General features: G+C 33.9%; 1 protein-coding gene across 4 annotated transcripts; it reads right to left on the bottom strand.

The window, feature by feature from the left end:
* Positions 1-1,273: 1,273 nt before the first annotated feature.
* Positions 1,274-13,548, bottom strand: LOC109020719 (CBBY-like protein). Of its 4 annotated transcripts, none has more exons than XM_035688822.1 (11): positions 13,187-13,548; positions 12,411-12,460; positions 12,197-12,260; positions 11,403-11,451; positions 11,217-11,285; positions 10,102-10,163; positions 7,987-8,067; positions 4,880-5,034; positions 4,688-4,772; positions 3,756-3,899; positions 1,274-1,613 (listed from the first exon to the last, which is right to left on the bottom strand). In XM_035688822.1, the coding sequence occupies exons 1-11, from the start codon at positions 13,444-13,446 to the stop codon at positions 1,511-1,513; spliced, it is 1,122 nt and encodes a 373-aa protein (XP_035544715.1). In that variant the 5' UTR covers positions 13,447-13,548; the 3' UTR covers positions 1,274-1,510. The 4 variants fall into 4 exon arrangements, 3 of the variants coding, with proteins under 3 accessions (XP_035544715.1, XP_035544716.1, XP_018858787.1); XM_035688823.1 differs by having other exon boundaries at positions 1,507-1,613; positions 3,756-3,819; positions 13,187-13,533; XM_019003242.2 differs by lacking the exon at positions 1,274-1,613 and having other exon boundaries at positions 3,752-3,899.
* Between the last annotated feature and the right edge of the window lie 6,431 nt (positions 13,549-19,979).

The raw sequence follows: 19,979 nt of genomic DNA, 5'->3' as shown, positions 1-19,979 counted from the left end.
CCACCCTCATCCAGCGGACAAAGGCACAGCCCCCCCAAGCGAGGCCCGAGCGGAGTGAGATGGGTTGCCCGGGGGGGGGGCACTGCCCTCCCCTAGTTGGTTGTCTAATATTTTTGGGAGCCCCCTTTTCATGTGTATCACATTGGGTTGTGTAACTTACTATAGTGTTGTGACTGATTCCGAAGTAATTAAGACAAATTACCATTCACACTTGAAAAGATACTTGGATTGAGTATAGAAAAATTCCAAGGAACTTTTGAGTCCCAAACATGATGGTGGACTTATGGTTAAAACAAAATATAAATAATTAAATATATTTCTTCCTATTAGTTTAAAATTTTGCAACAAGTAGTGATTTTACATCGTATTAGACATGAGGTACTTAGTTCAAACCCTGACTTGAAGAAAAAATGTTAAGATAAAAATATAAATAATTTAATCTACATCTTTCTATCCGTCTAAACTTTTGAGACAAATAATAATTTTACACTAACTATGCAAGTAACTTTTCATCTAAATGCAATCGACTTACTATAAAAACCTCAAATGCATAACTTCTTCATGCCTGTGCCAGTGCCACCAACGAGATTGTGTGCTCTATTGCTAACGCAGGTAATGGTTTTCCATCTAATCAGTAGCTAAAAATGGTTTGGTATGTGATCACTAATAAGACATGAAAATAGATTTTTTATTTCTATATATTAAACTGATTTTTAATTAGAAAAAATGTATTTACAAGCTTATTTATTATCGCATCAAATATACTATTACTTGCGTGAAAACTCATTATATCAACAAGATACTGTAATGGATTCTACAATAAGTAGCCGACTTGTAAATTGTAACTACTAAAACTCTATCATTATTTATTGTCTCTCGTTTTCTCAATAGTTGTTCCTGGGCGTTTGGGAAGTGCATTTGCAGCAGAGCTGGGAAAAATGCAGGTTTCTGATCAAACTGAGACATTGAGAGTTCTTTGGGGGCAAATCCAGTTAATTATCTAGTGACAACTCCTCTATAGCTCTACTCCTTTTTGATTCTTTATGTGTTTCACAGTGATGATGGCATCCAGAGATTCTCTTAGGTTGACACTGTCTATGCCTTTATGGGGTTAGCATTAACAATTCTGCTAGAAGAGCACCTAAATCTTGGGAAATAATTAGTGTAATGATAAAGTCACAGGTTTTGGTGCAATAATATCTATTATGAGCTGTGCATGGGGAGTTACTACCACTTACCACTATGGAAGGTGCTGAAATTGTTGGGAAAGCTCTGCAGAACTACTAACAACGTTGAACTATCCACAACATTTTTTATCAAATGCTCTTAACAAGGTAGTGAGGAGAGTAAACCAAAAGGAATCCGGATTAAGATAGAACTGAATGACATACATTCAACCTCAACACCTCTGTTTTAGAAATGATGTCAGATTCATCACTCTTGGAGACAACAAAAAAAAAAAAAAAACAGCCTAGATGAATGACTCACGTCACAGAAACAAACATGACTCTCATGACCATCTCTTCTGGCATAGTTTTGAGACTGTCAGATCTGCACCTCCAAACCCATCCATGATAGCTTTTGCAGAAGGGAACTCCGCTCTAGAGGTCAAACTAGAAGAAAAACAATTGAAGGAATTTTTTTTTTTATAAGTAAAAAAAATGGAAGGAATAAGATAGCAACATAGTTACTGATCAAAATTATAGCAACATATAGCAAGTTGTAGCATATTGGGACCATTTGAGTAAACATTAAAAGGAGTAGTAAGTAATTCCAATGTGGGGTCGGCAACATCGAGTTTGACGTAGGGTTTGGCAGCCTGTAGTTATGGAAAATGATTAGTATAACCCATGGTGAGTCTAAGGGGGTGGCATAGTGGTCCTGGGGGAGCTGTATACATTGGACATCCTAAATTCGAAACTACATATTCACACTTTTGGGGCCATCGAACTTGGGGAATTTCCCCTTGAGTAACCCGAGGTCCACTTGCATAAAATTCCTTACTGAGGGCCTGTGCACCCTTGGGGCTATTTGGGACTTTGTTCCTGGATACCTGATGCATATATATATACATACATGCATACAATACATACATGCATACATACATATATATACATACATACATATATATACATACATACATACATACATACATATATATATATATAGATATATATAACACAGAGCCATCACAAACTCTCATGTCATGAAAAATGTTGGCCACAACAAAGAACTAGTACACGACCTCAAATAAAAAGTGCTAGTCATGCACAACTGGTTATACTAATCATTTTCCACAACTACAGGTCGTAAGGTTAATCACCCTCCAGAATTTTGCAGTATTTATTAACACATAAAAAACCATACATGGATGTAAATAAATTGGTTTTGTAGGCATAATTTTCATCATAATACATGTAAGGATTTCCAAAAGTCAAACACCAACATGTTTATTGAAAAGGTCAACCCAGGTTAAAAAGAAATCTCTTTCCTCTAGTGTTGTTTCTCCGTGGCCTGTGGTACTTGATTATTATTTTTCATAAGCAACTGATATTAGTTCCCATGCTAATTCTCAATCTTGTCTCCACTTCATTTTATTTTGCATGAGGTTGAAGAAAAAACAGATCCTGTAATTCAAGTTGGTTTTTAGTCTAGGTATGTTTTTATTTTTCTATTTTTCAGATCATGTTGTGATTACAAATCAAGCTCCATGGTAGATGAATTATCATATTCTCTTTTAAAACAAATATTGATAAAGAGATTTATGCTTTTAGCTATTCAAGGGGTTTGACGTTGATTGGGTTAGGCATAGAAGGGTGATGGTGTTCTTCGAGAGCTAGAGAGGAAAGCAGGCACATGGTAAAGTTTTCATAGTACGTAGGTTGGCTCCTTTATGCCAAATGCGGTGCATTTGGAGAGAGGAAACTACACAAACCTTTAAAGATAACGAAGCTTTGGTGGTGAAGATGACAAAGATTGTCCTCAACACCCTTCATACATGAATAGTACCTCATAATACTGTAATATTTCTAGCCTTCAGAGTTTTTGAATTGCTGTTTTTCTTTTTATTCTGAATAGGGGTTTTCTTGTATATTTCTAGTATATGAGGGCTACGCCCTCTGTGCCTTTTTAATAAGATTACATTAATTATAAGGAAAATATTGAATTGAGCAAGACTCGAGAACAGATTAATAGCAATTGCAGCACGTTACAGCCAGACAATATTTTGATATAGGGGGTGGGGGGTTCGAACTTGGTTCTCCCATTTGGAGACTAGGCCTTATGCCATCTGGTCTAAAGGACCTTGGCTACTGCCAGACAAGATTGAGAAGTCATATGGGGGCTATGTAGGAGGAGCAACAATATTTTTTTTGATATAGGGGTGGGGGGTTCGAACTTGGTTCTCCCATTTGGAGACCAGGCCTTATGCCATCTGGTCTAAAGGACCTTGGCTACAGCCAGCCAAGATTGAGAAGTCATATGGGGGCTATGTAGGAGGAGCACATTCTTCATGGACCTTAAATTCTTATGAGATTGTGTGTCGACGTGCTGCTAATGACAGTGGAAACATCATCCTCAGCAAATTTTTATTTTTTATTTTATAAGTAAAAGATTATATTAATAAGAATAGGCATAGCCCAAGTACAAGGGGGTATACAAGAGTAAACACTTAGTTAGCAGCAAAACATTATTGAAAAAAAAAGAAGACAAGAAAGCACAAATTCAGATTGGAAAATGTAGAAACGGGCCTTTACCTGCTCCGTAGAACAATGCATGGCATGCCTATTTGATCAGCTCCAGAAACTCCCGATTGGCTTCCTGCAATGAGGACACAATTTTTGAAAGGTACTTCTGCATATTCTGCCCCGGCACGCAATGCAGCTACAGTTTTCTCTAAGCTGGATAATTTTCCCGATATCAGATCAAACTTAGGGCCACCAGAAAAAACACTAAATATGATTATTAAATGAGCTATCAAATGCAAAGTGCATATGACTCACAAAACACTATTATGCAGATACAAAATTTGCTGATCCTAATGGTTGGTCCATTGAATTTGCTTCAGAGAAACCACAAATGAGCAACTCTAACTATATCTCGAAGTAAAGATTGAGCGATTGGGAAAACCATGCAAAAACCTTTTGGCAGTCTGGCTTTCAATTTTGAACCGATAAATGATTGTTATAACTATTTATAAAGAGAAAGAAGAGAAATACTGTACAGATATATATATATATATATATGACACAAACTGTGTATCTTTGGCTTGAAGGTTTTCTACTGAATGCCAAAGTGCATTAGCCATCGTTACTATCAAGCATCATCAATCACCATGAACAACTGCTCTTAAACAAGCTGACCAATATCAGGACTAGCCAGTATATCATATTACAATTCTACCATCCATTTGCTGACTGTTTATGACAAAAATAACTAGCTGACTGCAACAGATTTTGGAGAACATAAACTAAATAAATAAACACAAACACACACACACGCACGCACTCACACAAAGAGCTAGCTGACAGCAACAGATCGTGGAGAACAATGTAGAAAACAGGACAAAAAGAACTAGCTCAGAGCAACAGATTGTGGAAAAAATTAACTATACACACATCCACACAAAGAAAATAGAAAATGAGCTACCTTTCAGATGAACTTGTATTGAAAATAGAAAATGAGCTACCTTTCAGATGAACTTGTATCAATCTCTACACTCAGCTTCAGTATGGAAGCAACATCCTCTGCTATTTTTTGTTTCTCAGCCAAAGCTGGCCAAGAAAACAAGAAAACTGCCCTTTAGTACCCAACCTTCTGCACTTGAAAATAGTATACCATTGAAGAAAGCTTGCAAATAAACTAGGGATTAAGACTTTACCTGCCTTTATTGCTTCCTGGGCAAGTTCCTCATCCACACCCCAGTATAATCCCTTGTGAGTAATAAGTTGGCCATAAAGACTCTGTTTAACTTCCTCATTCCCAACTATCTTTACTTTTGAAATTCTTTCATGACCAAGCTTTTCAATAATTGATCTAACAAATGGAGAAGAAATATTAGCTTGCTCACATTCCATCCATTGAACCACAAAGCAAGCAACAATGATCAGCAATATATAAACTTAAACCAAGAGTTTCTTTAAAAGAGAAGTCCTTGCACTTCGACATATGGTACAAATATCCTTTCTGTTTCTGTTTTTATTTTTCTTCTCCTTTTTCCTTTTTGGGGGTAAATAACAAGAAACAAATATCCACTACACCAAATAAAGGGAAATGCCACCATAATACTACCCAGCTTCCACCAATATCACTCAAGCCTGAGTTAACTTGAGTCCCTGATGAGCTGATCCTAAGCCTAAATCCAAGTCCTTTCTCTAAACGGCAGCCCAGTAAAGAAACACCAATTGAAAAACTAAAGGCCAAACTTAGTGGTGAGTTTGAGATGAAACATTTTGATAGAGCTAAGAGGATTTCAAGTTTGCAGTTTAGAGGGACTAACAAGCATGCAAGTTGTATCTATTGTTTAGCTAAGGTATCGACAATCCTACAAGAGTGATAATTGTTTATTGTGACAACCAGAGTTCCCCAAGATCATCAGCATAATCTAAATCCACATTAGTCAATAAAATTACCACGGTAGTGATATTGGTGATTTAGCAAGAACAGTGCTACACATGGGAGTGATATTGGTTTTTCTCTACTTTTGTTCATACAGAACTTACTTTGTCATAACAAATTTGATGCTGAAACACAAAAGATGACCAACTTAAAAAGCTCCGGGGCATGAATTTGAATGAATCATTTGCTTACATAAATATTGTATGTTGAGCAGATATCAATTTATTATATTTCCTAATTCCTCCAGCAAAGCTTCGTATCTAACACATTCATTGCAATCATCCAAAAAACCAGACAGAACTGGATGGTAGGACTTGTAACCATGATCCAAACTCTAAACTGGCCGATTGATTAATGATAAAAACTGTTGATTTTTGCATAATTAAATGGCTTTGTTGAACTGGTTATAGATGTTAGACAGGGATTTAAGTTACAAATTAGCAGTTGTTATGTGAGTGGGCAAATAGGGGCATTTTGGGTTAAAGTGATTGAATTGGGCTAGGTCTTATGGGCTTGATAAATATGTACTGGTTTTAGGCTCAAAGTCATGTGCAAGCAGGTTACACATTAAAGAATTTGACACAGTCCAACTCAGTACACATCTGCTGAGTGCAAAATGGAGGATGAATGGAGAATGAGTAGAAGGTTCTGGACGTCAGCAAGAAAGGGAGAAAATCTGTTATGCCAGCAGGACAAGAGGATGTACGTGAGAAGAGGGAGAAAGGAGTAAAAGGGGGGTGATATATCAGAAGGCAGGGCCATTCTGGTGGACGACTCTAGTGTTTTTTGTCAGTTTTCATCTTTTCTTCAATTTTGCTGCCTTTACTTTCTGCTATGGTTGTTCTGGAGTTTGATTCGAATTTTGTAAAGATCACGGGAAGCTAAGCTTTTAGCTTGAGCTACGGGTTATGGATTCTTTTGTTTCAAACTACTGATTAAAGGAATTTCGGTATGGTAAATTCCATTCTATTGTTTTGCAAGTTGATTTTTGAGAAAAGTAAAGCCAAAGACTCTTGTTCTTGTTCTGCTGTTGACGCAAGGCACAGCAGAATCTTGGTAATCTTTTCAAGGTTTCTCACGGTTGGTGCTTCATGGTAAATTCATTTGCATTCTAAAGATACTTAGGATTGGCAAAATCTGGGTTTAATTCCTTCATTTTCCAATTGTTAAAGCTTGGAATGGATTGACAATTGAGTAATATAGTTGGAAGAATCAATCAGAGTTTGGAATAGGAGGAGACATACCCGTGGTCCAGGTGTTTGATACATTGCTTCATAGGTGTTGATTTTCTGCAACTTCTAATTTCTGGCATCTATTTTACTGATATTCCTTTTTCTCACTTCTTTTTATTCGACAAGCAACCAGAGAACCACTTCTACTTAATTTTCAACCTCTTTCACCCAAAATCAAAACCATCCTCTTCATTAGTATATACCACATCAGTACATAAACATTTTCTCTGATGTTTCTCTCCTTAGCTGTATAAACAGCTCTTTTACAATCAAAATCTCCACAAAACACAACTCATTACATTTCTGCTGTGCATGAATATCATTGTCCCTGTGGAATGACCTTGGATTTATCTTTGTATACAACATGACTGCTTCAATGCTTGGAGGTAATATTTGCAGCTCATCACCGATCAACCCTCTAAAAAGCTCTAACCTAAGATCAATTAACAACCATTCAAGATCCCTAAGATCTGGCATTGAATCCTTTAAAAACTACTAGATTTAAGGAGATAGAGAGCAATCCTAATCCAAATCCTGTTCTTTGAAAAGAAAGCAAACAAATGATTGTACAAGAGTCAGTGTCACTCTAGAGGATTCCATGGATATATATATAGACAAGAATTTCAAATAAATACTTGGATAGAAACAAAAATTGTAAAATATCTGTGATTGATACTTTAAACATATTCTTCCAGCATCAAACATATCCCAGCGGTCTCCTTTCAAACTCAATCTTGCTCTCTTCGATGAGACTAGAAAAGAGAGACAGCTCAGAATGAGCATGGCTGAAAAGCATGTAGTCTACCTCAATCAATCTGAGACCAGAAAAAAACTACTAGATATAAGGAGAAGCTCGGCCATTTTCATTTGAGCTTCTTAGCTGAAGAACTGCTCATAGTAAACCCTAAATCTGATCCATATCAAATCACAATCCAACAATATTCATTTGAGTTTTTTAGCTTGTGCTAATTGAAAAGCTCAACCCCATCATCAGATCTGCTCAAATTAGGTAAACATGTTTTGCTGTGAAATCATTCAAGAGCCAGAATTAATCTGTTTAATTTTATTAGTTTCCATTTATTATTAATCATATTTCCATTTGTAATACAGCATAAATCTGGCAAATAATAGAGCATACCCGGCAACCTTATCCCCACTTTTACTGTATGCAGTTAGTATGACCACAGGTATTCCTTCATTATACGCATCATCTATAAAACTGCAAACAGAGATAATATGTAAAGGATTTAATCTTTTATGATAAAGATCAAATAAGCTTACATGAACAAGAAAACAAAAATCACTGGTAGAAAGGAAAAGAAGTACCAAAGCTATCAACAACGCAAGATATATTTCAATTGTCTATTTCAAGTCCTAACTCAATAAAAGATTTCTCTTAGCTTAGCTCAAGTTCCTAAGTACCTTGTAGGCATTAAGCCTGTAAAATTGTGAGTGGAAGAACTAACAAAAAGAAAGCAATAATTTCTGACAGTTTTTAGATTCATCCAGGGAATATTGAAAGCAGCTTAATTTCCTGTCAATTCTCTAGTACTGACAATTGCAAGAGCTAAGATCTTTAGCTTCATTATCTTGAATAATTCAATATCATCTTCTCAGCCAAAAACTATTTAGAACAGAAGAAATATGGAAAAAGGAAGAGGACAAATAAGAACAAGAACGAAAACGATTCGTGGAAGTTTAGAGTTATTACCCAAGGAAACTTTGATGGGCCTGTGTGATATATTATTACCAAAAAGATTCCACCCAAATCCAACCTGCTTAATGCTGGAATGGATTTTTTTCCCTTTGTTACCAGCAGACTAGCATAGCCTCTTAAATTGGGTATACACAAGATTGCAAAAGTTAATATTTTTACCCATGGAAATTACTGAAATTTGCTACTCTTGAAAAGAGAGGATCTTGTACAGGGTTACAAATAAAACTGATGAGGACAGGGGGGAAATGTATTTTTAATCCCTTGGACTAAAGTTTTAATTGTCTTGCTTATAACATGTGGTAAATGCCATCCTCTTCCCTAGAAACAGTCAGGGAGCTCCTCTATACCATTAGTTGCTAGATCAAGGCCAATGTTACTCATAATGGAATATAATTTTTTTTTTTATAAGTACACATAATGGAGTATAATGAATTGTAGAAGAAAAGCTTACAAAATTGTAGGACAATGACGGTTAGTGGGGACACTTATCTAAGGCTTCTAGAAACAAACTTCTATAAGGGATACATATTACAGCATTCTAACTGCCAAAAAGTTCGAAAAGGGAGATAATTTACCAATTTGATTAGATACAAGATTTAACCAAGAAAATTGATATTAACTTGACAAACATAGCAAATTAAAGGAACAAGGATGTATTTTCCTTTTATAATCAAAGATTAGATCGTAAATTTATATGTGAAGGTTCTTTCATCATTTATCATATTCAGGAACAAAACAAGCTTCAGAATCCAAAACTATATATTGATTAGAGGTAACTGGAAATGGACTTCTTTTTCAAAACTGAAAGTAATAAATAAGTACATGAACAAAATTTGACGGCTATAGTTAATTAGGGCATGTTTGGGTAATGAAATGAGATGAGAAATCTGTGAATAATAGTGAAATGGTTTGTAAATAGTAGTGAAATGGTTTGGGTTAATATGTTTTATTGGATTTTGGGAAATGAGACAGAAAAAGTTGAAAACAAAACACAAAAAAAATACAACTTTATCAAATTTCAAAAAAAATTAAAATTTGTACTGATTAGGTGAAAAAGTTGAAAATTTGAAAATGAAAAGTTTTTTTTTTTGTTTGAGTGATGTTTGGGAAGAAAATTATGAGAAGTTTTGAGATCATCTCATTTCACTTCCCAAACATGGCCTTAATCAAAGTTTGTGGTATTATCCTTCATACAGTCATTCAGCCCTGTGTGCTTGATGTGGAGCCTATAATTGGATAGGAATAATCACATATCGAGGGTTTTGAGCTACTGGTGCACAAGGTAAAGCATATTTCCTCCAGATATTGATTTGATTTCTATATTGCATAGCACAAAATACAGACATATATAAGTAGGAAATTGGCGTTCAAAATAAAAAGTCACTTGTTTGGTAAACCAACTGTATTGATGAATTACAAAGGTCTAATACGATCATTAATAAATACCTTTAATTTTGAACCAGTAGCTAAACTTTAGATAATACAAACTACTCATCAGATACATATATTTCATTTAAACAGGATGAGACAACTCACTCTTCAACTCCAGGTCGTAAAGGTAAACTTTTTGACATCACAAAATCATCCAACGCAGTTTTCTGCCAACAATTATCCAGTTGTTAAGCAGCTTATCTCAATATGAGAGCCTTCTCATTCTCAAAAAGCGAAGTTAAATAGTAGAATTATCAACCTAGTGAAACTAAAAATGAGTTGGTGACACACAAACAATCCAAACAAGATTTTAATGTAAGGACAGAGAGCACTTTTCTAAACAATAATTTTAATGTAAAGGTAGATTTGGATTAAGAATGATACAGCATTTGTAATTGTAAATTAAAGAAAACACAAAAAGCATATCTGATAGTTGGGGAGAGAGAGAGAGGAACTTCAAACTTATATGCACAGTTCAGTAAAATTACTTGATTTAAGCAAATATTATGAGCTACTATGCAACCGGTAGAATTGGAAACAACTTTGTTGAAGTCACAAAGTTAAGTCAAATGTATAAAACTCAACATATTTCATCCAGATTTTTATGGTATAAAAATAGGGGCACTTGAATAAAGTCATCTGGGTGCAGAAGAATTGCCATTCTGATGGAAATTGGGTGGAATGAATAATTGGGATATAGCCTTGCTTATTCCTTTACTGCTATCCGCACCTTCTACCATGTCAATGAGTATCAGAGCCTCTTTGTCCATATCATAATTCAAAACTGAGTTCTTTTCAAGCAATAGGGATTGTCATAAGGTGCTTCGCATCAGTTATGCATAAGATTACAAAGGGGCAATTAGAGGAAAAAATTTTCTGTTCAATACTGTTTTTTTTTTTTTGCCTTGGTCTGTGTAATTTCTGTGCAACTTGTTCTTGCACAAATCATTTCTCTTAAAAACTCCAACTGAAGGAAGGTCCTGGTGAGACCTAAAAGCAAATTCATCCTATTAGTAATTTAGTACGTCCTTTAAACCAATATATCAAGGTTTCTTGGTCTTAACAAATTAATGATCTAATAACAGTCTCTAAGCTCTGTTTTGTTTGTAACTCATAAAATGAAAAAAGCTATCCAATGATCAACACAGTAGGATTGGAACTTGAAGATACAAGCCGTCCAGTGAATGTAAAACACAACTAGATCAAAGCAAAATGAAAACCTTTTCTCGGAGAACACTCTTTATGAATGATCCCTTCTCATTTGTGGGCAATGATGTAGGCCAACCAATCTGCAGTAAGGTGAGAGATAATCAGGCAAACCAATTAAATGATGCAGTACACGCATGTCCAGACAGCTACTCATAAGCTTTTCATTCTTCAACATTACAAGGAAAAAAATAACTCACCCGGTTAAAATACACTTTTAGCATCCTTTCCTCGTCTCCAGAACACTTCCTGGAAAGTAATCTCAGAATACATTACAACAAACTATATCAACATCTATCATGAGAGTTCATCAAGATACCACCCAATTCTTTTACAAATTCTAAAATAAATTTTTTAGTCACCATAAAAAAAAAAGCTAATGTGAAGAACAAAAAACAACTGGCATCTAAGGACAGGTCATATAACCCAAAACTTGATATGCAGTGTGTGTGACATCAACGCTTGCTCCAAAAATTTAAGTTGATAGGAAGATGTAGATTTAATTATTTATATTATATCCTTAAACTCACCCTCACGTGTAGGCCACCCCCTCAAAAAATGGGCCTAACACGTGAAATATTTAATTAATGGGATGGAGTGTAGAGTCATGATTCGAACTCAGAACTTCTACTCTGATATCATGTAAAATTACTACTTGTCCCAAAAGTTTAAGCTGATGGGAAAAGGCAGATTTTATTATTTATATTATATCCTTAATAGTGTGAGCCCAATGACATTGATGGAACTAGGTTGTATATGTTATTATAAATGCACATACACCAAAAGCTAAGAGTTAAAGTGAGATGTGGTGATGAGAACTAGAATTGAAACAATTACAAGTCAGTTCGTTGTAAATGACTCAGGTAGTAACAATCTCATGTTCCAAAATGATTCTAGTCTCCACATATATGAATAAATCCATGAAAAACATATTACAATAATACATTATTAAATGATTCAAAAAATAGAATACATTATTAAATGAGATTCACACCTTGCAAGGTCTAAATAGACAGGTTCACTCCAGTTTGCACAGTCAAGGCCAAGCTTTTGAAATGCTGACAGCATCAAAAAGGAAAAGACGGACAGGAAAAAAGAAGATTAAACTCACAAAACATATATTTTCAACTAATTATGGAATATGGTCACTGGAAATTCAAATTTGATGATTTTGTGCAATATGCATATAATTATTGCATCTACCGCACCTACGTTGAAGGCTTGGCGATTACCCAGATGATAAGCATCCATCATAACCCTTCAAGAAATTTAAATGAATTAACATTAAAAAAAAAACAAAGGAAATCAATGTATAGCACACATTAGTAAAATGAATAAAGAAAACATACAAGTACTTCAGAATTATTTAAGTTATTGAAGACTAAAGTTGTAGGAACAGGAGGAATTTAGGGCCGTAATATTTCATATTAAGGTGAAGGTAATATAGATAGCATAACCACGCTAAAAAAAATAGTTAAAAATGATAAAATATATATATATATATATATAAAAAAAAACTCAGATAAAGGAAAGAAAATAGAGATTACCTTATTTAGCCAAAGTAAAAGTAAAAATAAAGAACTACGTATTGCGACATCGAAAAGGCATAAACCAAGATAGAAGTAAGCAAAAGTCAATAAAATTGGAAACAGAATAGAAAAAGATAAAGTTCTACAAATAATGATCACCCATCTAAGTGAAACACAAAACCTGGCAACAGCAGATGGTCGCTAGAAAAAATCAAAATGAAACCATAAAAGCTATCACGTATTAATATCAGAACACGGCCGAATAATCATACTAAAAACATTCACTCATTTGCTCAATTCCCTGCTAAAATACCCAGTAAGTTCACATCATACTAGAAAAGAAAGGCTATTTTAGAAGCAAATATAACGAGGAAGCATCAAATAGGCAGGAAGATAGCATCGGAAAGGAACAATAACAAAATTTACATCAAAATAAAAAACAAGAATATCAGTACCCATCAACTTCCAGAAGAATAGCAAGTTCCAGAGATCGGTTCTGGTTTTCAGAGCGGGAAGTTGAGCAGAAAGCAAGAAACCGATTGAAGTGCAAAAATTTTCCGGTCGAAGCGGGGATGGCCGGGAAAGTGGAGGAAAATGGAAGAACCGAAAATGGGTTTCTGAGCGTGTAGGAGTACCGATATTTGTTGTTGCCATAGTTGGTAACGGTGCTTGAAAGGTGCAGAGCGTCAAGAATTGAACAAGAAGCGGAATCCATGGCAGTTGTTTAGTCTTATAATCAACAGCTGAGCACCCAGACTGCTACGTACACTAGCTTATCTGAGGTTTTGTTGTTTGAGGGCTGGTTTAGATATTAGATGAAGATGAAATTATTTCAGATGAATTAAATAAAATATTATTTTTTAATATTATTATTATTTAAAAATTTAAAAAAATTGAATTGTTTATTATATTTTATATGAGAATTTAAAAAAATTATAATGAGGAGATAAAATACTTCTAAATCTAAATAGGACCTAAATGACCATTTCACCCTCCAAAAGCAGCCTAACCATAAAAAAAGAGCATTCATGAATTAAGTTTTTCTATTTATTATTTTCATGCACCATATATATATTTTTTTATTCTTTCTAAATTAATAAATTTTTTCTATTCATTATTCATACATCATATATTTAGTAAGAGAATAAAAAAATAAAAAAATTATGTGCAGTGTGTGGTGCGAGGATAATGAGTATAATTTTTCTTATTGAAAAATGATAGAATGGTATCCTATTTTCAGCGATATTTCTTTTTACTTAATGAATAAGAAAATGACTATTAGTTAATTAGTATTTTTATATTTTTAAAAATGTTTAAAGATATTTAAAAAAAAAATAAAAAGTACATTTGCACTTATCTGTACAATGCGGGGGCATTGTACAGATACATGGAGAAATGCTTTAGTCGTAATAAAATCTCACAAAAATAAATTTATAAACTAACGTGACTTAATATGATACATTAAGTTATAAAATTATTTTTATTATAAAATATATTTAACGTATCATATAAATCCGTATCAATTTATAAATTTATTTTTGTATTATCTAGTTGCGACTATAACACTTCTTACATACTTTATAAAAAGAGGTGGTACTACTATCCTATTTTATCTTACTTTTTTAAATGTATCACTTTCTATCACCCTCAAGTCATCTCTTATTTATTTTAAAATGAAATTTAAAAGTTGGTGGATAATGTCATCTCATAGTAGTGGAATAAGAATGAGATGGTGGTGTGGTTTATAATATTTTCTTACAAAAAATACACGAAGAAAATTATAAAATATATAATACAATATATTCTTTAACAAAACCATAATATACAAAATTAAACTTAATTCGACATAATTTGATTTCACAAACACAAGCAAGGTTGGTTAAGTAAGCGATGCGAACTCGTATAAAACTCAACTCAACTTGATTAATGTTCGTGAACATGAAGTTAGTATAAAACTTAGCTCGACTCATTAGCTTATTTGTGGATATTACAATATGCAATACATATATATTAATAATATCTAACAACAGTTCATATTATATATGTATATAGTTTATTAGAAAATGAACACATATACATGTTTATTGCAATTATAACCGGTGAGTACTTTGTACTAATATCTTATACAAGTATACGCATTATTAATTATTCAAAAAGGAAAGGTATTTTTGAGTTGAAGTGAGTAAGGATCAATTTAGAATGGTGGAGACTCATATGGGGATGGTAAAGTGTTCTAGTTCGTGGCGGACATGTAAAGTCTACGGTGGAAGGCGGCGCTAGAGTATTCTCAACACAAGAATAGATAATTATGAGACTTGGGAACCATATGGCAAAACGCAGGCAAAGATCCTTTAAGATGGAGCTCGGTGCGATACACTCTTAGAGCATTAGAGCATTAGCATTGGTTTATGCATATGCATATGCAAAATTATCTCTTTTACATATCTACTTTACCATTCAAGCAAAATTTTCACATTGGTTTATGCATATTTGAAACAAAATAATAATATCATTTTATTATTATTACTTTTTTGCTAAAATCAAATTTTTTATATATATTTTACAATTAATATCCACTACATACATTTAACATTAATGATACAAATGTAATAATAAAAAACATAATTTTTTAATAATAATATATTAAAAATATAATAAAATGAAAAATATATATAATATATTATAATAATAAAATGAATGTGCAAATGAATGTTTGTTTTGTTGTTGAAGGAGGGAGAAAATGAAAGGATTGTGTGAGAGAGAGTGGGAGGAGAGAGAAATAATTATTAAAATATGATTTGTAGGGTGAATAGTGGTTATCCAAATTTGGATAAGCACTATTCATAGGTAGCTAAATATTTGGATATGCATAAGCCAATGTGGAGGATTTTAGGGCCATATTATACAAATATAACTTTGCATATGCATATGCATAGACCAATGCTAATGCTCTTAGTATTGATTTATGCATATACATATGTAAAATTATATCTTTTACATAATTAATTTGTCATTCAAACAAAATTTTCACATTAATTTATACATATTTGAGATAAAATAATAATAAATTTTTATTATTTTTTTATTATTAAATTTTTCTAAAATCATTTTTTTATATATATATTTTACAATTAGTATCTACTACATATATTTAACATTAATAATACAAATACAATAATAAAAAATATAATTTTTTATATATTATATTAAAAATATAATAAAATGAAAAAAATATATAATATATTATAATAATAAAATGAATGTGCAGGTGAATGTTTGTTATATTGTTGAAGGAAGGAGAAAAGGAAAAGATTGTGAGAGAGAGAGTGGGAGGAGAGATAAATAATGATTAAAATATATTTTGTGGAGTGAATAGTAGTTATCCAAATTTAGATAAGTATTGTTCATAACTAGTTAAATATTTGAATATGCATAAACTAATGTAGAGAATTTTAAGGTCATATTATACAAATATGACTTTATATATAAATATGTATAGACCAATATGAATGCTAACAGATGCCAATAGGATTCGACATACAACTTTCGAAAGTAATAACTTGTGAGAAGCATGAAGCTTTGACTTCCATAGCCTTTTCTAATTGGTAGTATAATAAAGGAGAGGGAAGTCCTCAGTGGGCATGCCCCTCCATCCTTCCTCTTTTTTTCTTTTTTCTTTTTTTAATTTATTTATTTGTTTATTTATTTATTTTAATTTTCATCCTTCCTTTTTGGGATGCCAGGAAGTAACGCTTGACATTACTCCAGGCATAATGTAGTTAAGGGACGGTAAAGGTTGGCCTTTTAAGGCCAAGCCGTTAGTTACCAAATGAGGACTGATTTAAATCAACCCTCATTTCTAAATTGGTGACAATTTTTAGTTTTTTGCAAAGTCCTTTCAAAGACATATTCTTTATGAAAAAACATCTAGGTTGGGAATTTTGAGTGTCTCTAGTGTATCTACATAGCACATTCAAGCACTGTGTAGAGACGAACTTAGATCAATCAGAGATTTGTACGCTAGATTTACTCGTAGAACAACTACAAAAACTTACCTTGAGGAATTTTCCCTTCCACTGTGAATGTTTTTTTAGGAGATCTAACATTGATATCAGAGCTAGATTTTGTCTTCCTAGTGAGATAAAACCTCTGTTTTGTTCATGATATAAGCATGCATATTTTTTGTTGATGTGTATATTTATTGAGAGCAAGGCATTGCTCATATTTCCACTTATATTTACGTCCATGAGACTCATCCTCTCTTTGTTAGGCACTATGGTATATCACCATGCTTTTTTTACGTGTGAAATTTTTTATCATGGATGGACATTTTTTGTTGAGCCTCTGCTTGATATACATTTGTTCATATGAGTCTCTCTTTAATATACATTTGTTGAGCCTCTGTTTGTTTTGTTAATGAAAAAAAAAATTGAGAGGATGAAGACGCATAGACTCATGGAGCAACCATGGAGTGCCACACTAAATGGCTAGGACCGCACCATTGAGTGTGGAGCACACTGTGGTGCTGCATGAACCAATAAGTGCTCATTCAACCCGAATCAAAGCCGAGATGCGGCAGCTCATGTAGCTGCAGCTGCTCTGGCGTTACAATTTCTTTAGGATACAGTTACTCTTCATATGAACAATAATCCTAAACTGAGGAAGACAATGACCCTCTTGGGCCATCTATGTTCAAAACAGATCATGGGCTGGTTTTAATAAAATAGCTAAGCCCATATTTATTTCTAAATTATTTTTCTCTTTAACTTAGATTAACGCAACAAATTTTTTAAGATGTGTGTAATATCTTATTTGTGCCCTTTTTTAGTGAAATGACATCCAAGAGTATTGTTGCCGACTTGAACTATGGGGAGAACTATGATATTTGGCATTGTAAGATCTAATATGTCTTAAATGAGTAGTAGGTCTTAGAGACCTTAACTCAATCTCTAATTGAACCTGAGAAAGGAAACTCAAAACAATACCGAAAGGATCACAAGGCCTTTGAGAATTGGCTGTAGAATGATTGATGTGTGCGCTTTACTATGTTAAGTAGCATGCATAATGACCTTATTGGTGAGTTCGAAGAGTACAACACTACTCAGAATATGTGACAAGCACTAAAGTGAATTTCGGGGAAACTTCTACGATGAGGTTGTGTGGGTTGATCATGAGGTTTGATTCTTACAAGAGGCGCTATGAACACACAATAAAGCAACATCTTAGAGTGATGTCATCCATGATCTATGAAATCGAGGTGGCTGGAAACAATCTGATTGATGAGCAACAAGTCTAGGCGATTATATGCTCGCTAACTAACTCTTGGGAAACAATGAGTTAGAAATTGACGCACAATGAGACCATCAAAACAATTGATGATCTGTTGCGTCACTTGAAACTTGAGGCTAAGTGCCTAGAAACTACCAAGCCTAACTTGCATCCAATGTAGTTGAATCTGGCTCGTGCAAGGGATTTAGGTCCAAGCGCAAGAACACCAAGATTGACGTAGCTACTGGATGTGTTCAAAAGGAGTCAGGACCTTCTAATCGCAACAAGATAAGCAAGCACGACAAGGACAAGTCTAAGCTAGACTGCTTTAACTGTGGAAAAAAATGTCACTTCGCTTGTGCTTGCATTGAGCCAAAGAAGTTACAATCTGACTATTCACTTTTTGTTTATGTAACAAGCCATGTGATGGTTGCTCATTCTTATCCCATTTGAAGTATCGTCGAATTCCAGTTGAGAGTTGTGATATCAAGGTGGAGAATGTAGCTAATTTTGAGGTATTGGGAGTTGGTACCTACAAGCTCAACTTGTGAGGCGATCACACTCTATTACTCCACAATGTGTTATATGCTCCCGAAATACGAAGAAACTTGTTTTCCATAGTTACCTTAGTTGGAATTGGTTTCCATATTGTATTTGAAAATAATGATGTTTTCACATTTTTTGGCAATGTTTTTTATGGTTGTACTTTTCTTTTAGACAATTTTATGATAATGGGTTTAGATTATTTAAATGTGAATGAATCCACTATTTTCTCATTGCATTTGGTAATTTAGATTCATATAAATGGAATACTAGGCTTGGCGATATCGAGCAAGATATGATTACTGGGTTAGCTAGAGAATGCCTAATAGGCAATCTCGCTAAAGTCACAGTTTTCATATGTGAACATTGTTTGATGGAAAAAACAAAGAGAAAACCTTTTGGAAAAGCAACAAGAGCATCTTTTCGAATGCAATTAGTCCACTAAGATATTTGTGGCACAATGAATGCGAGGGCAAGACATGGGACTATTTATTTCATCACATTTATAGATGGTTTTTCGAGATATGGTCATTTTAATTTGATTTCCCCCAACTCTGAAGCATTGGACTGCTTCAGATAATATGTAAGCATGGTTGAAAATCAATTAGACAAGAGTATAAAGGCTCTAAAAATCGACCGTGGACATGAATATATATCTGAGCAATTTAAAAATCTTTGTGATGAAAAAAGAATCAAAAGGCAATTGATGATATTAGATACGCCACAACAAAACGACATGGTAGAAAAGAGGAATTAGACACTATTTGACATGGTTAGGTCGATGATTGCGTAAGCAAACCTACCAATATCATATTGGGGAGATGAAACTTTTGACAGTAGCCTACATCCTTAATCGAGTGTCCTCCAAATTAGTACCTTTCACTCCGTATGAACTTTGGACCAACAAGAAACCCAACTTGAGTAACTTGCCGCCATGGGGTTCAATGGGCTTCATTCATGAGTCTTCTCATAAATATGAGAAGTTAGGCCATAGAGGGAAGAAGTGTATCTTTATAAGATACCCCTGACCACTCTACGAGATATGTATTGATCGGTGAACAACTTGATAGAAATGTGCCTGAAATTGAGTCACTAAATGTGAATTTCATTGAGGAAGAATGAGGTGAGATATATAAGATTTTGCAACTCTAAGAAGTTGTGGATCAAAGAAGCCACTCCAAGCATCCTAGTTGACAACGAGGGACTTCTTAAGCTCATAGGAACAATGGGAGTAACTTGACTCCAAATGGCAACATACCACACGTGGAAATGTTCCCCATTGTCAATTTAAAATTGAAGAGGAAACTTTTATGGTGGCTTCTAAAGATGACGAGGAGCTTAGGACCATCTAAGTGACTCCCTTATCTTCTACTAAAGATGATTGGTTGAAAGCACTAAATAATGAAATTGGATCTATGAGGACTAATTAGGTCTAGG

The sequence above is a fragment of the Juglans regia genome, chromosome 3 (assembly GCF_001411555.2).
Source record: "Juglans regia cultivar Chandler chromosome 3, Walnut 2.0, whole genome shotgun sequence".
Lineage (NCBI taxonomy): Eukaryota > Viridiplantae > Streptophyta > Magnoliopsida > Fagales > Juglandaceae > Juglans > Juglans regia.
The sequence above is the reverse complement of the archived record's forward strand: the minus strand, read 5'-3'. Positions and strand labels throughout refer to the sequence as shown.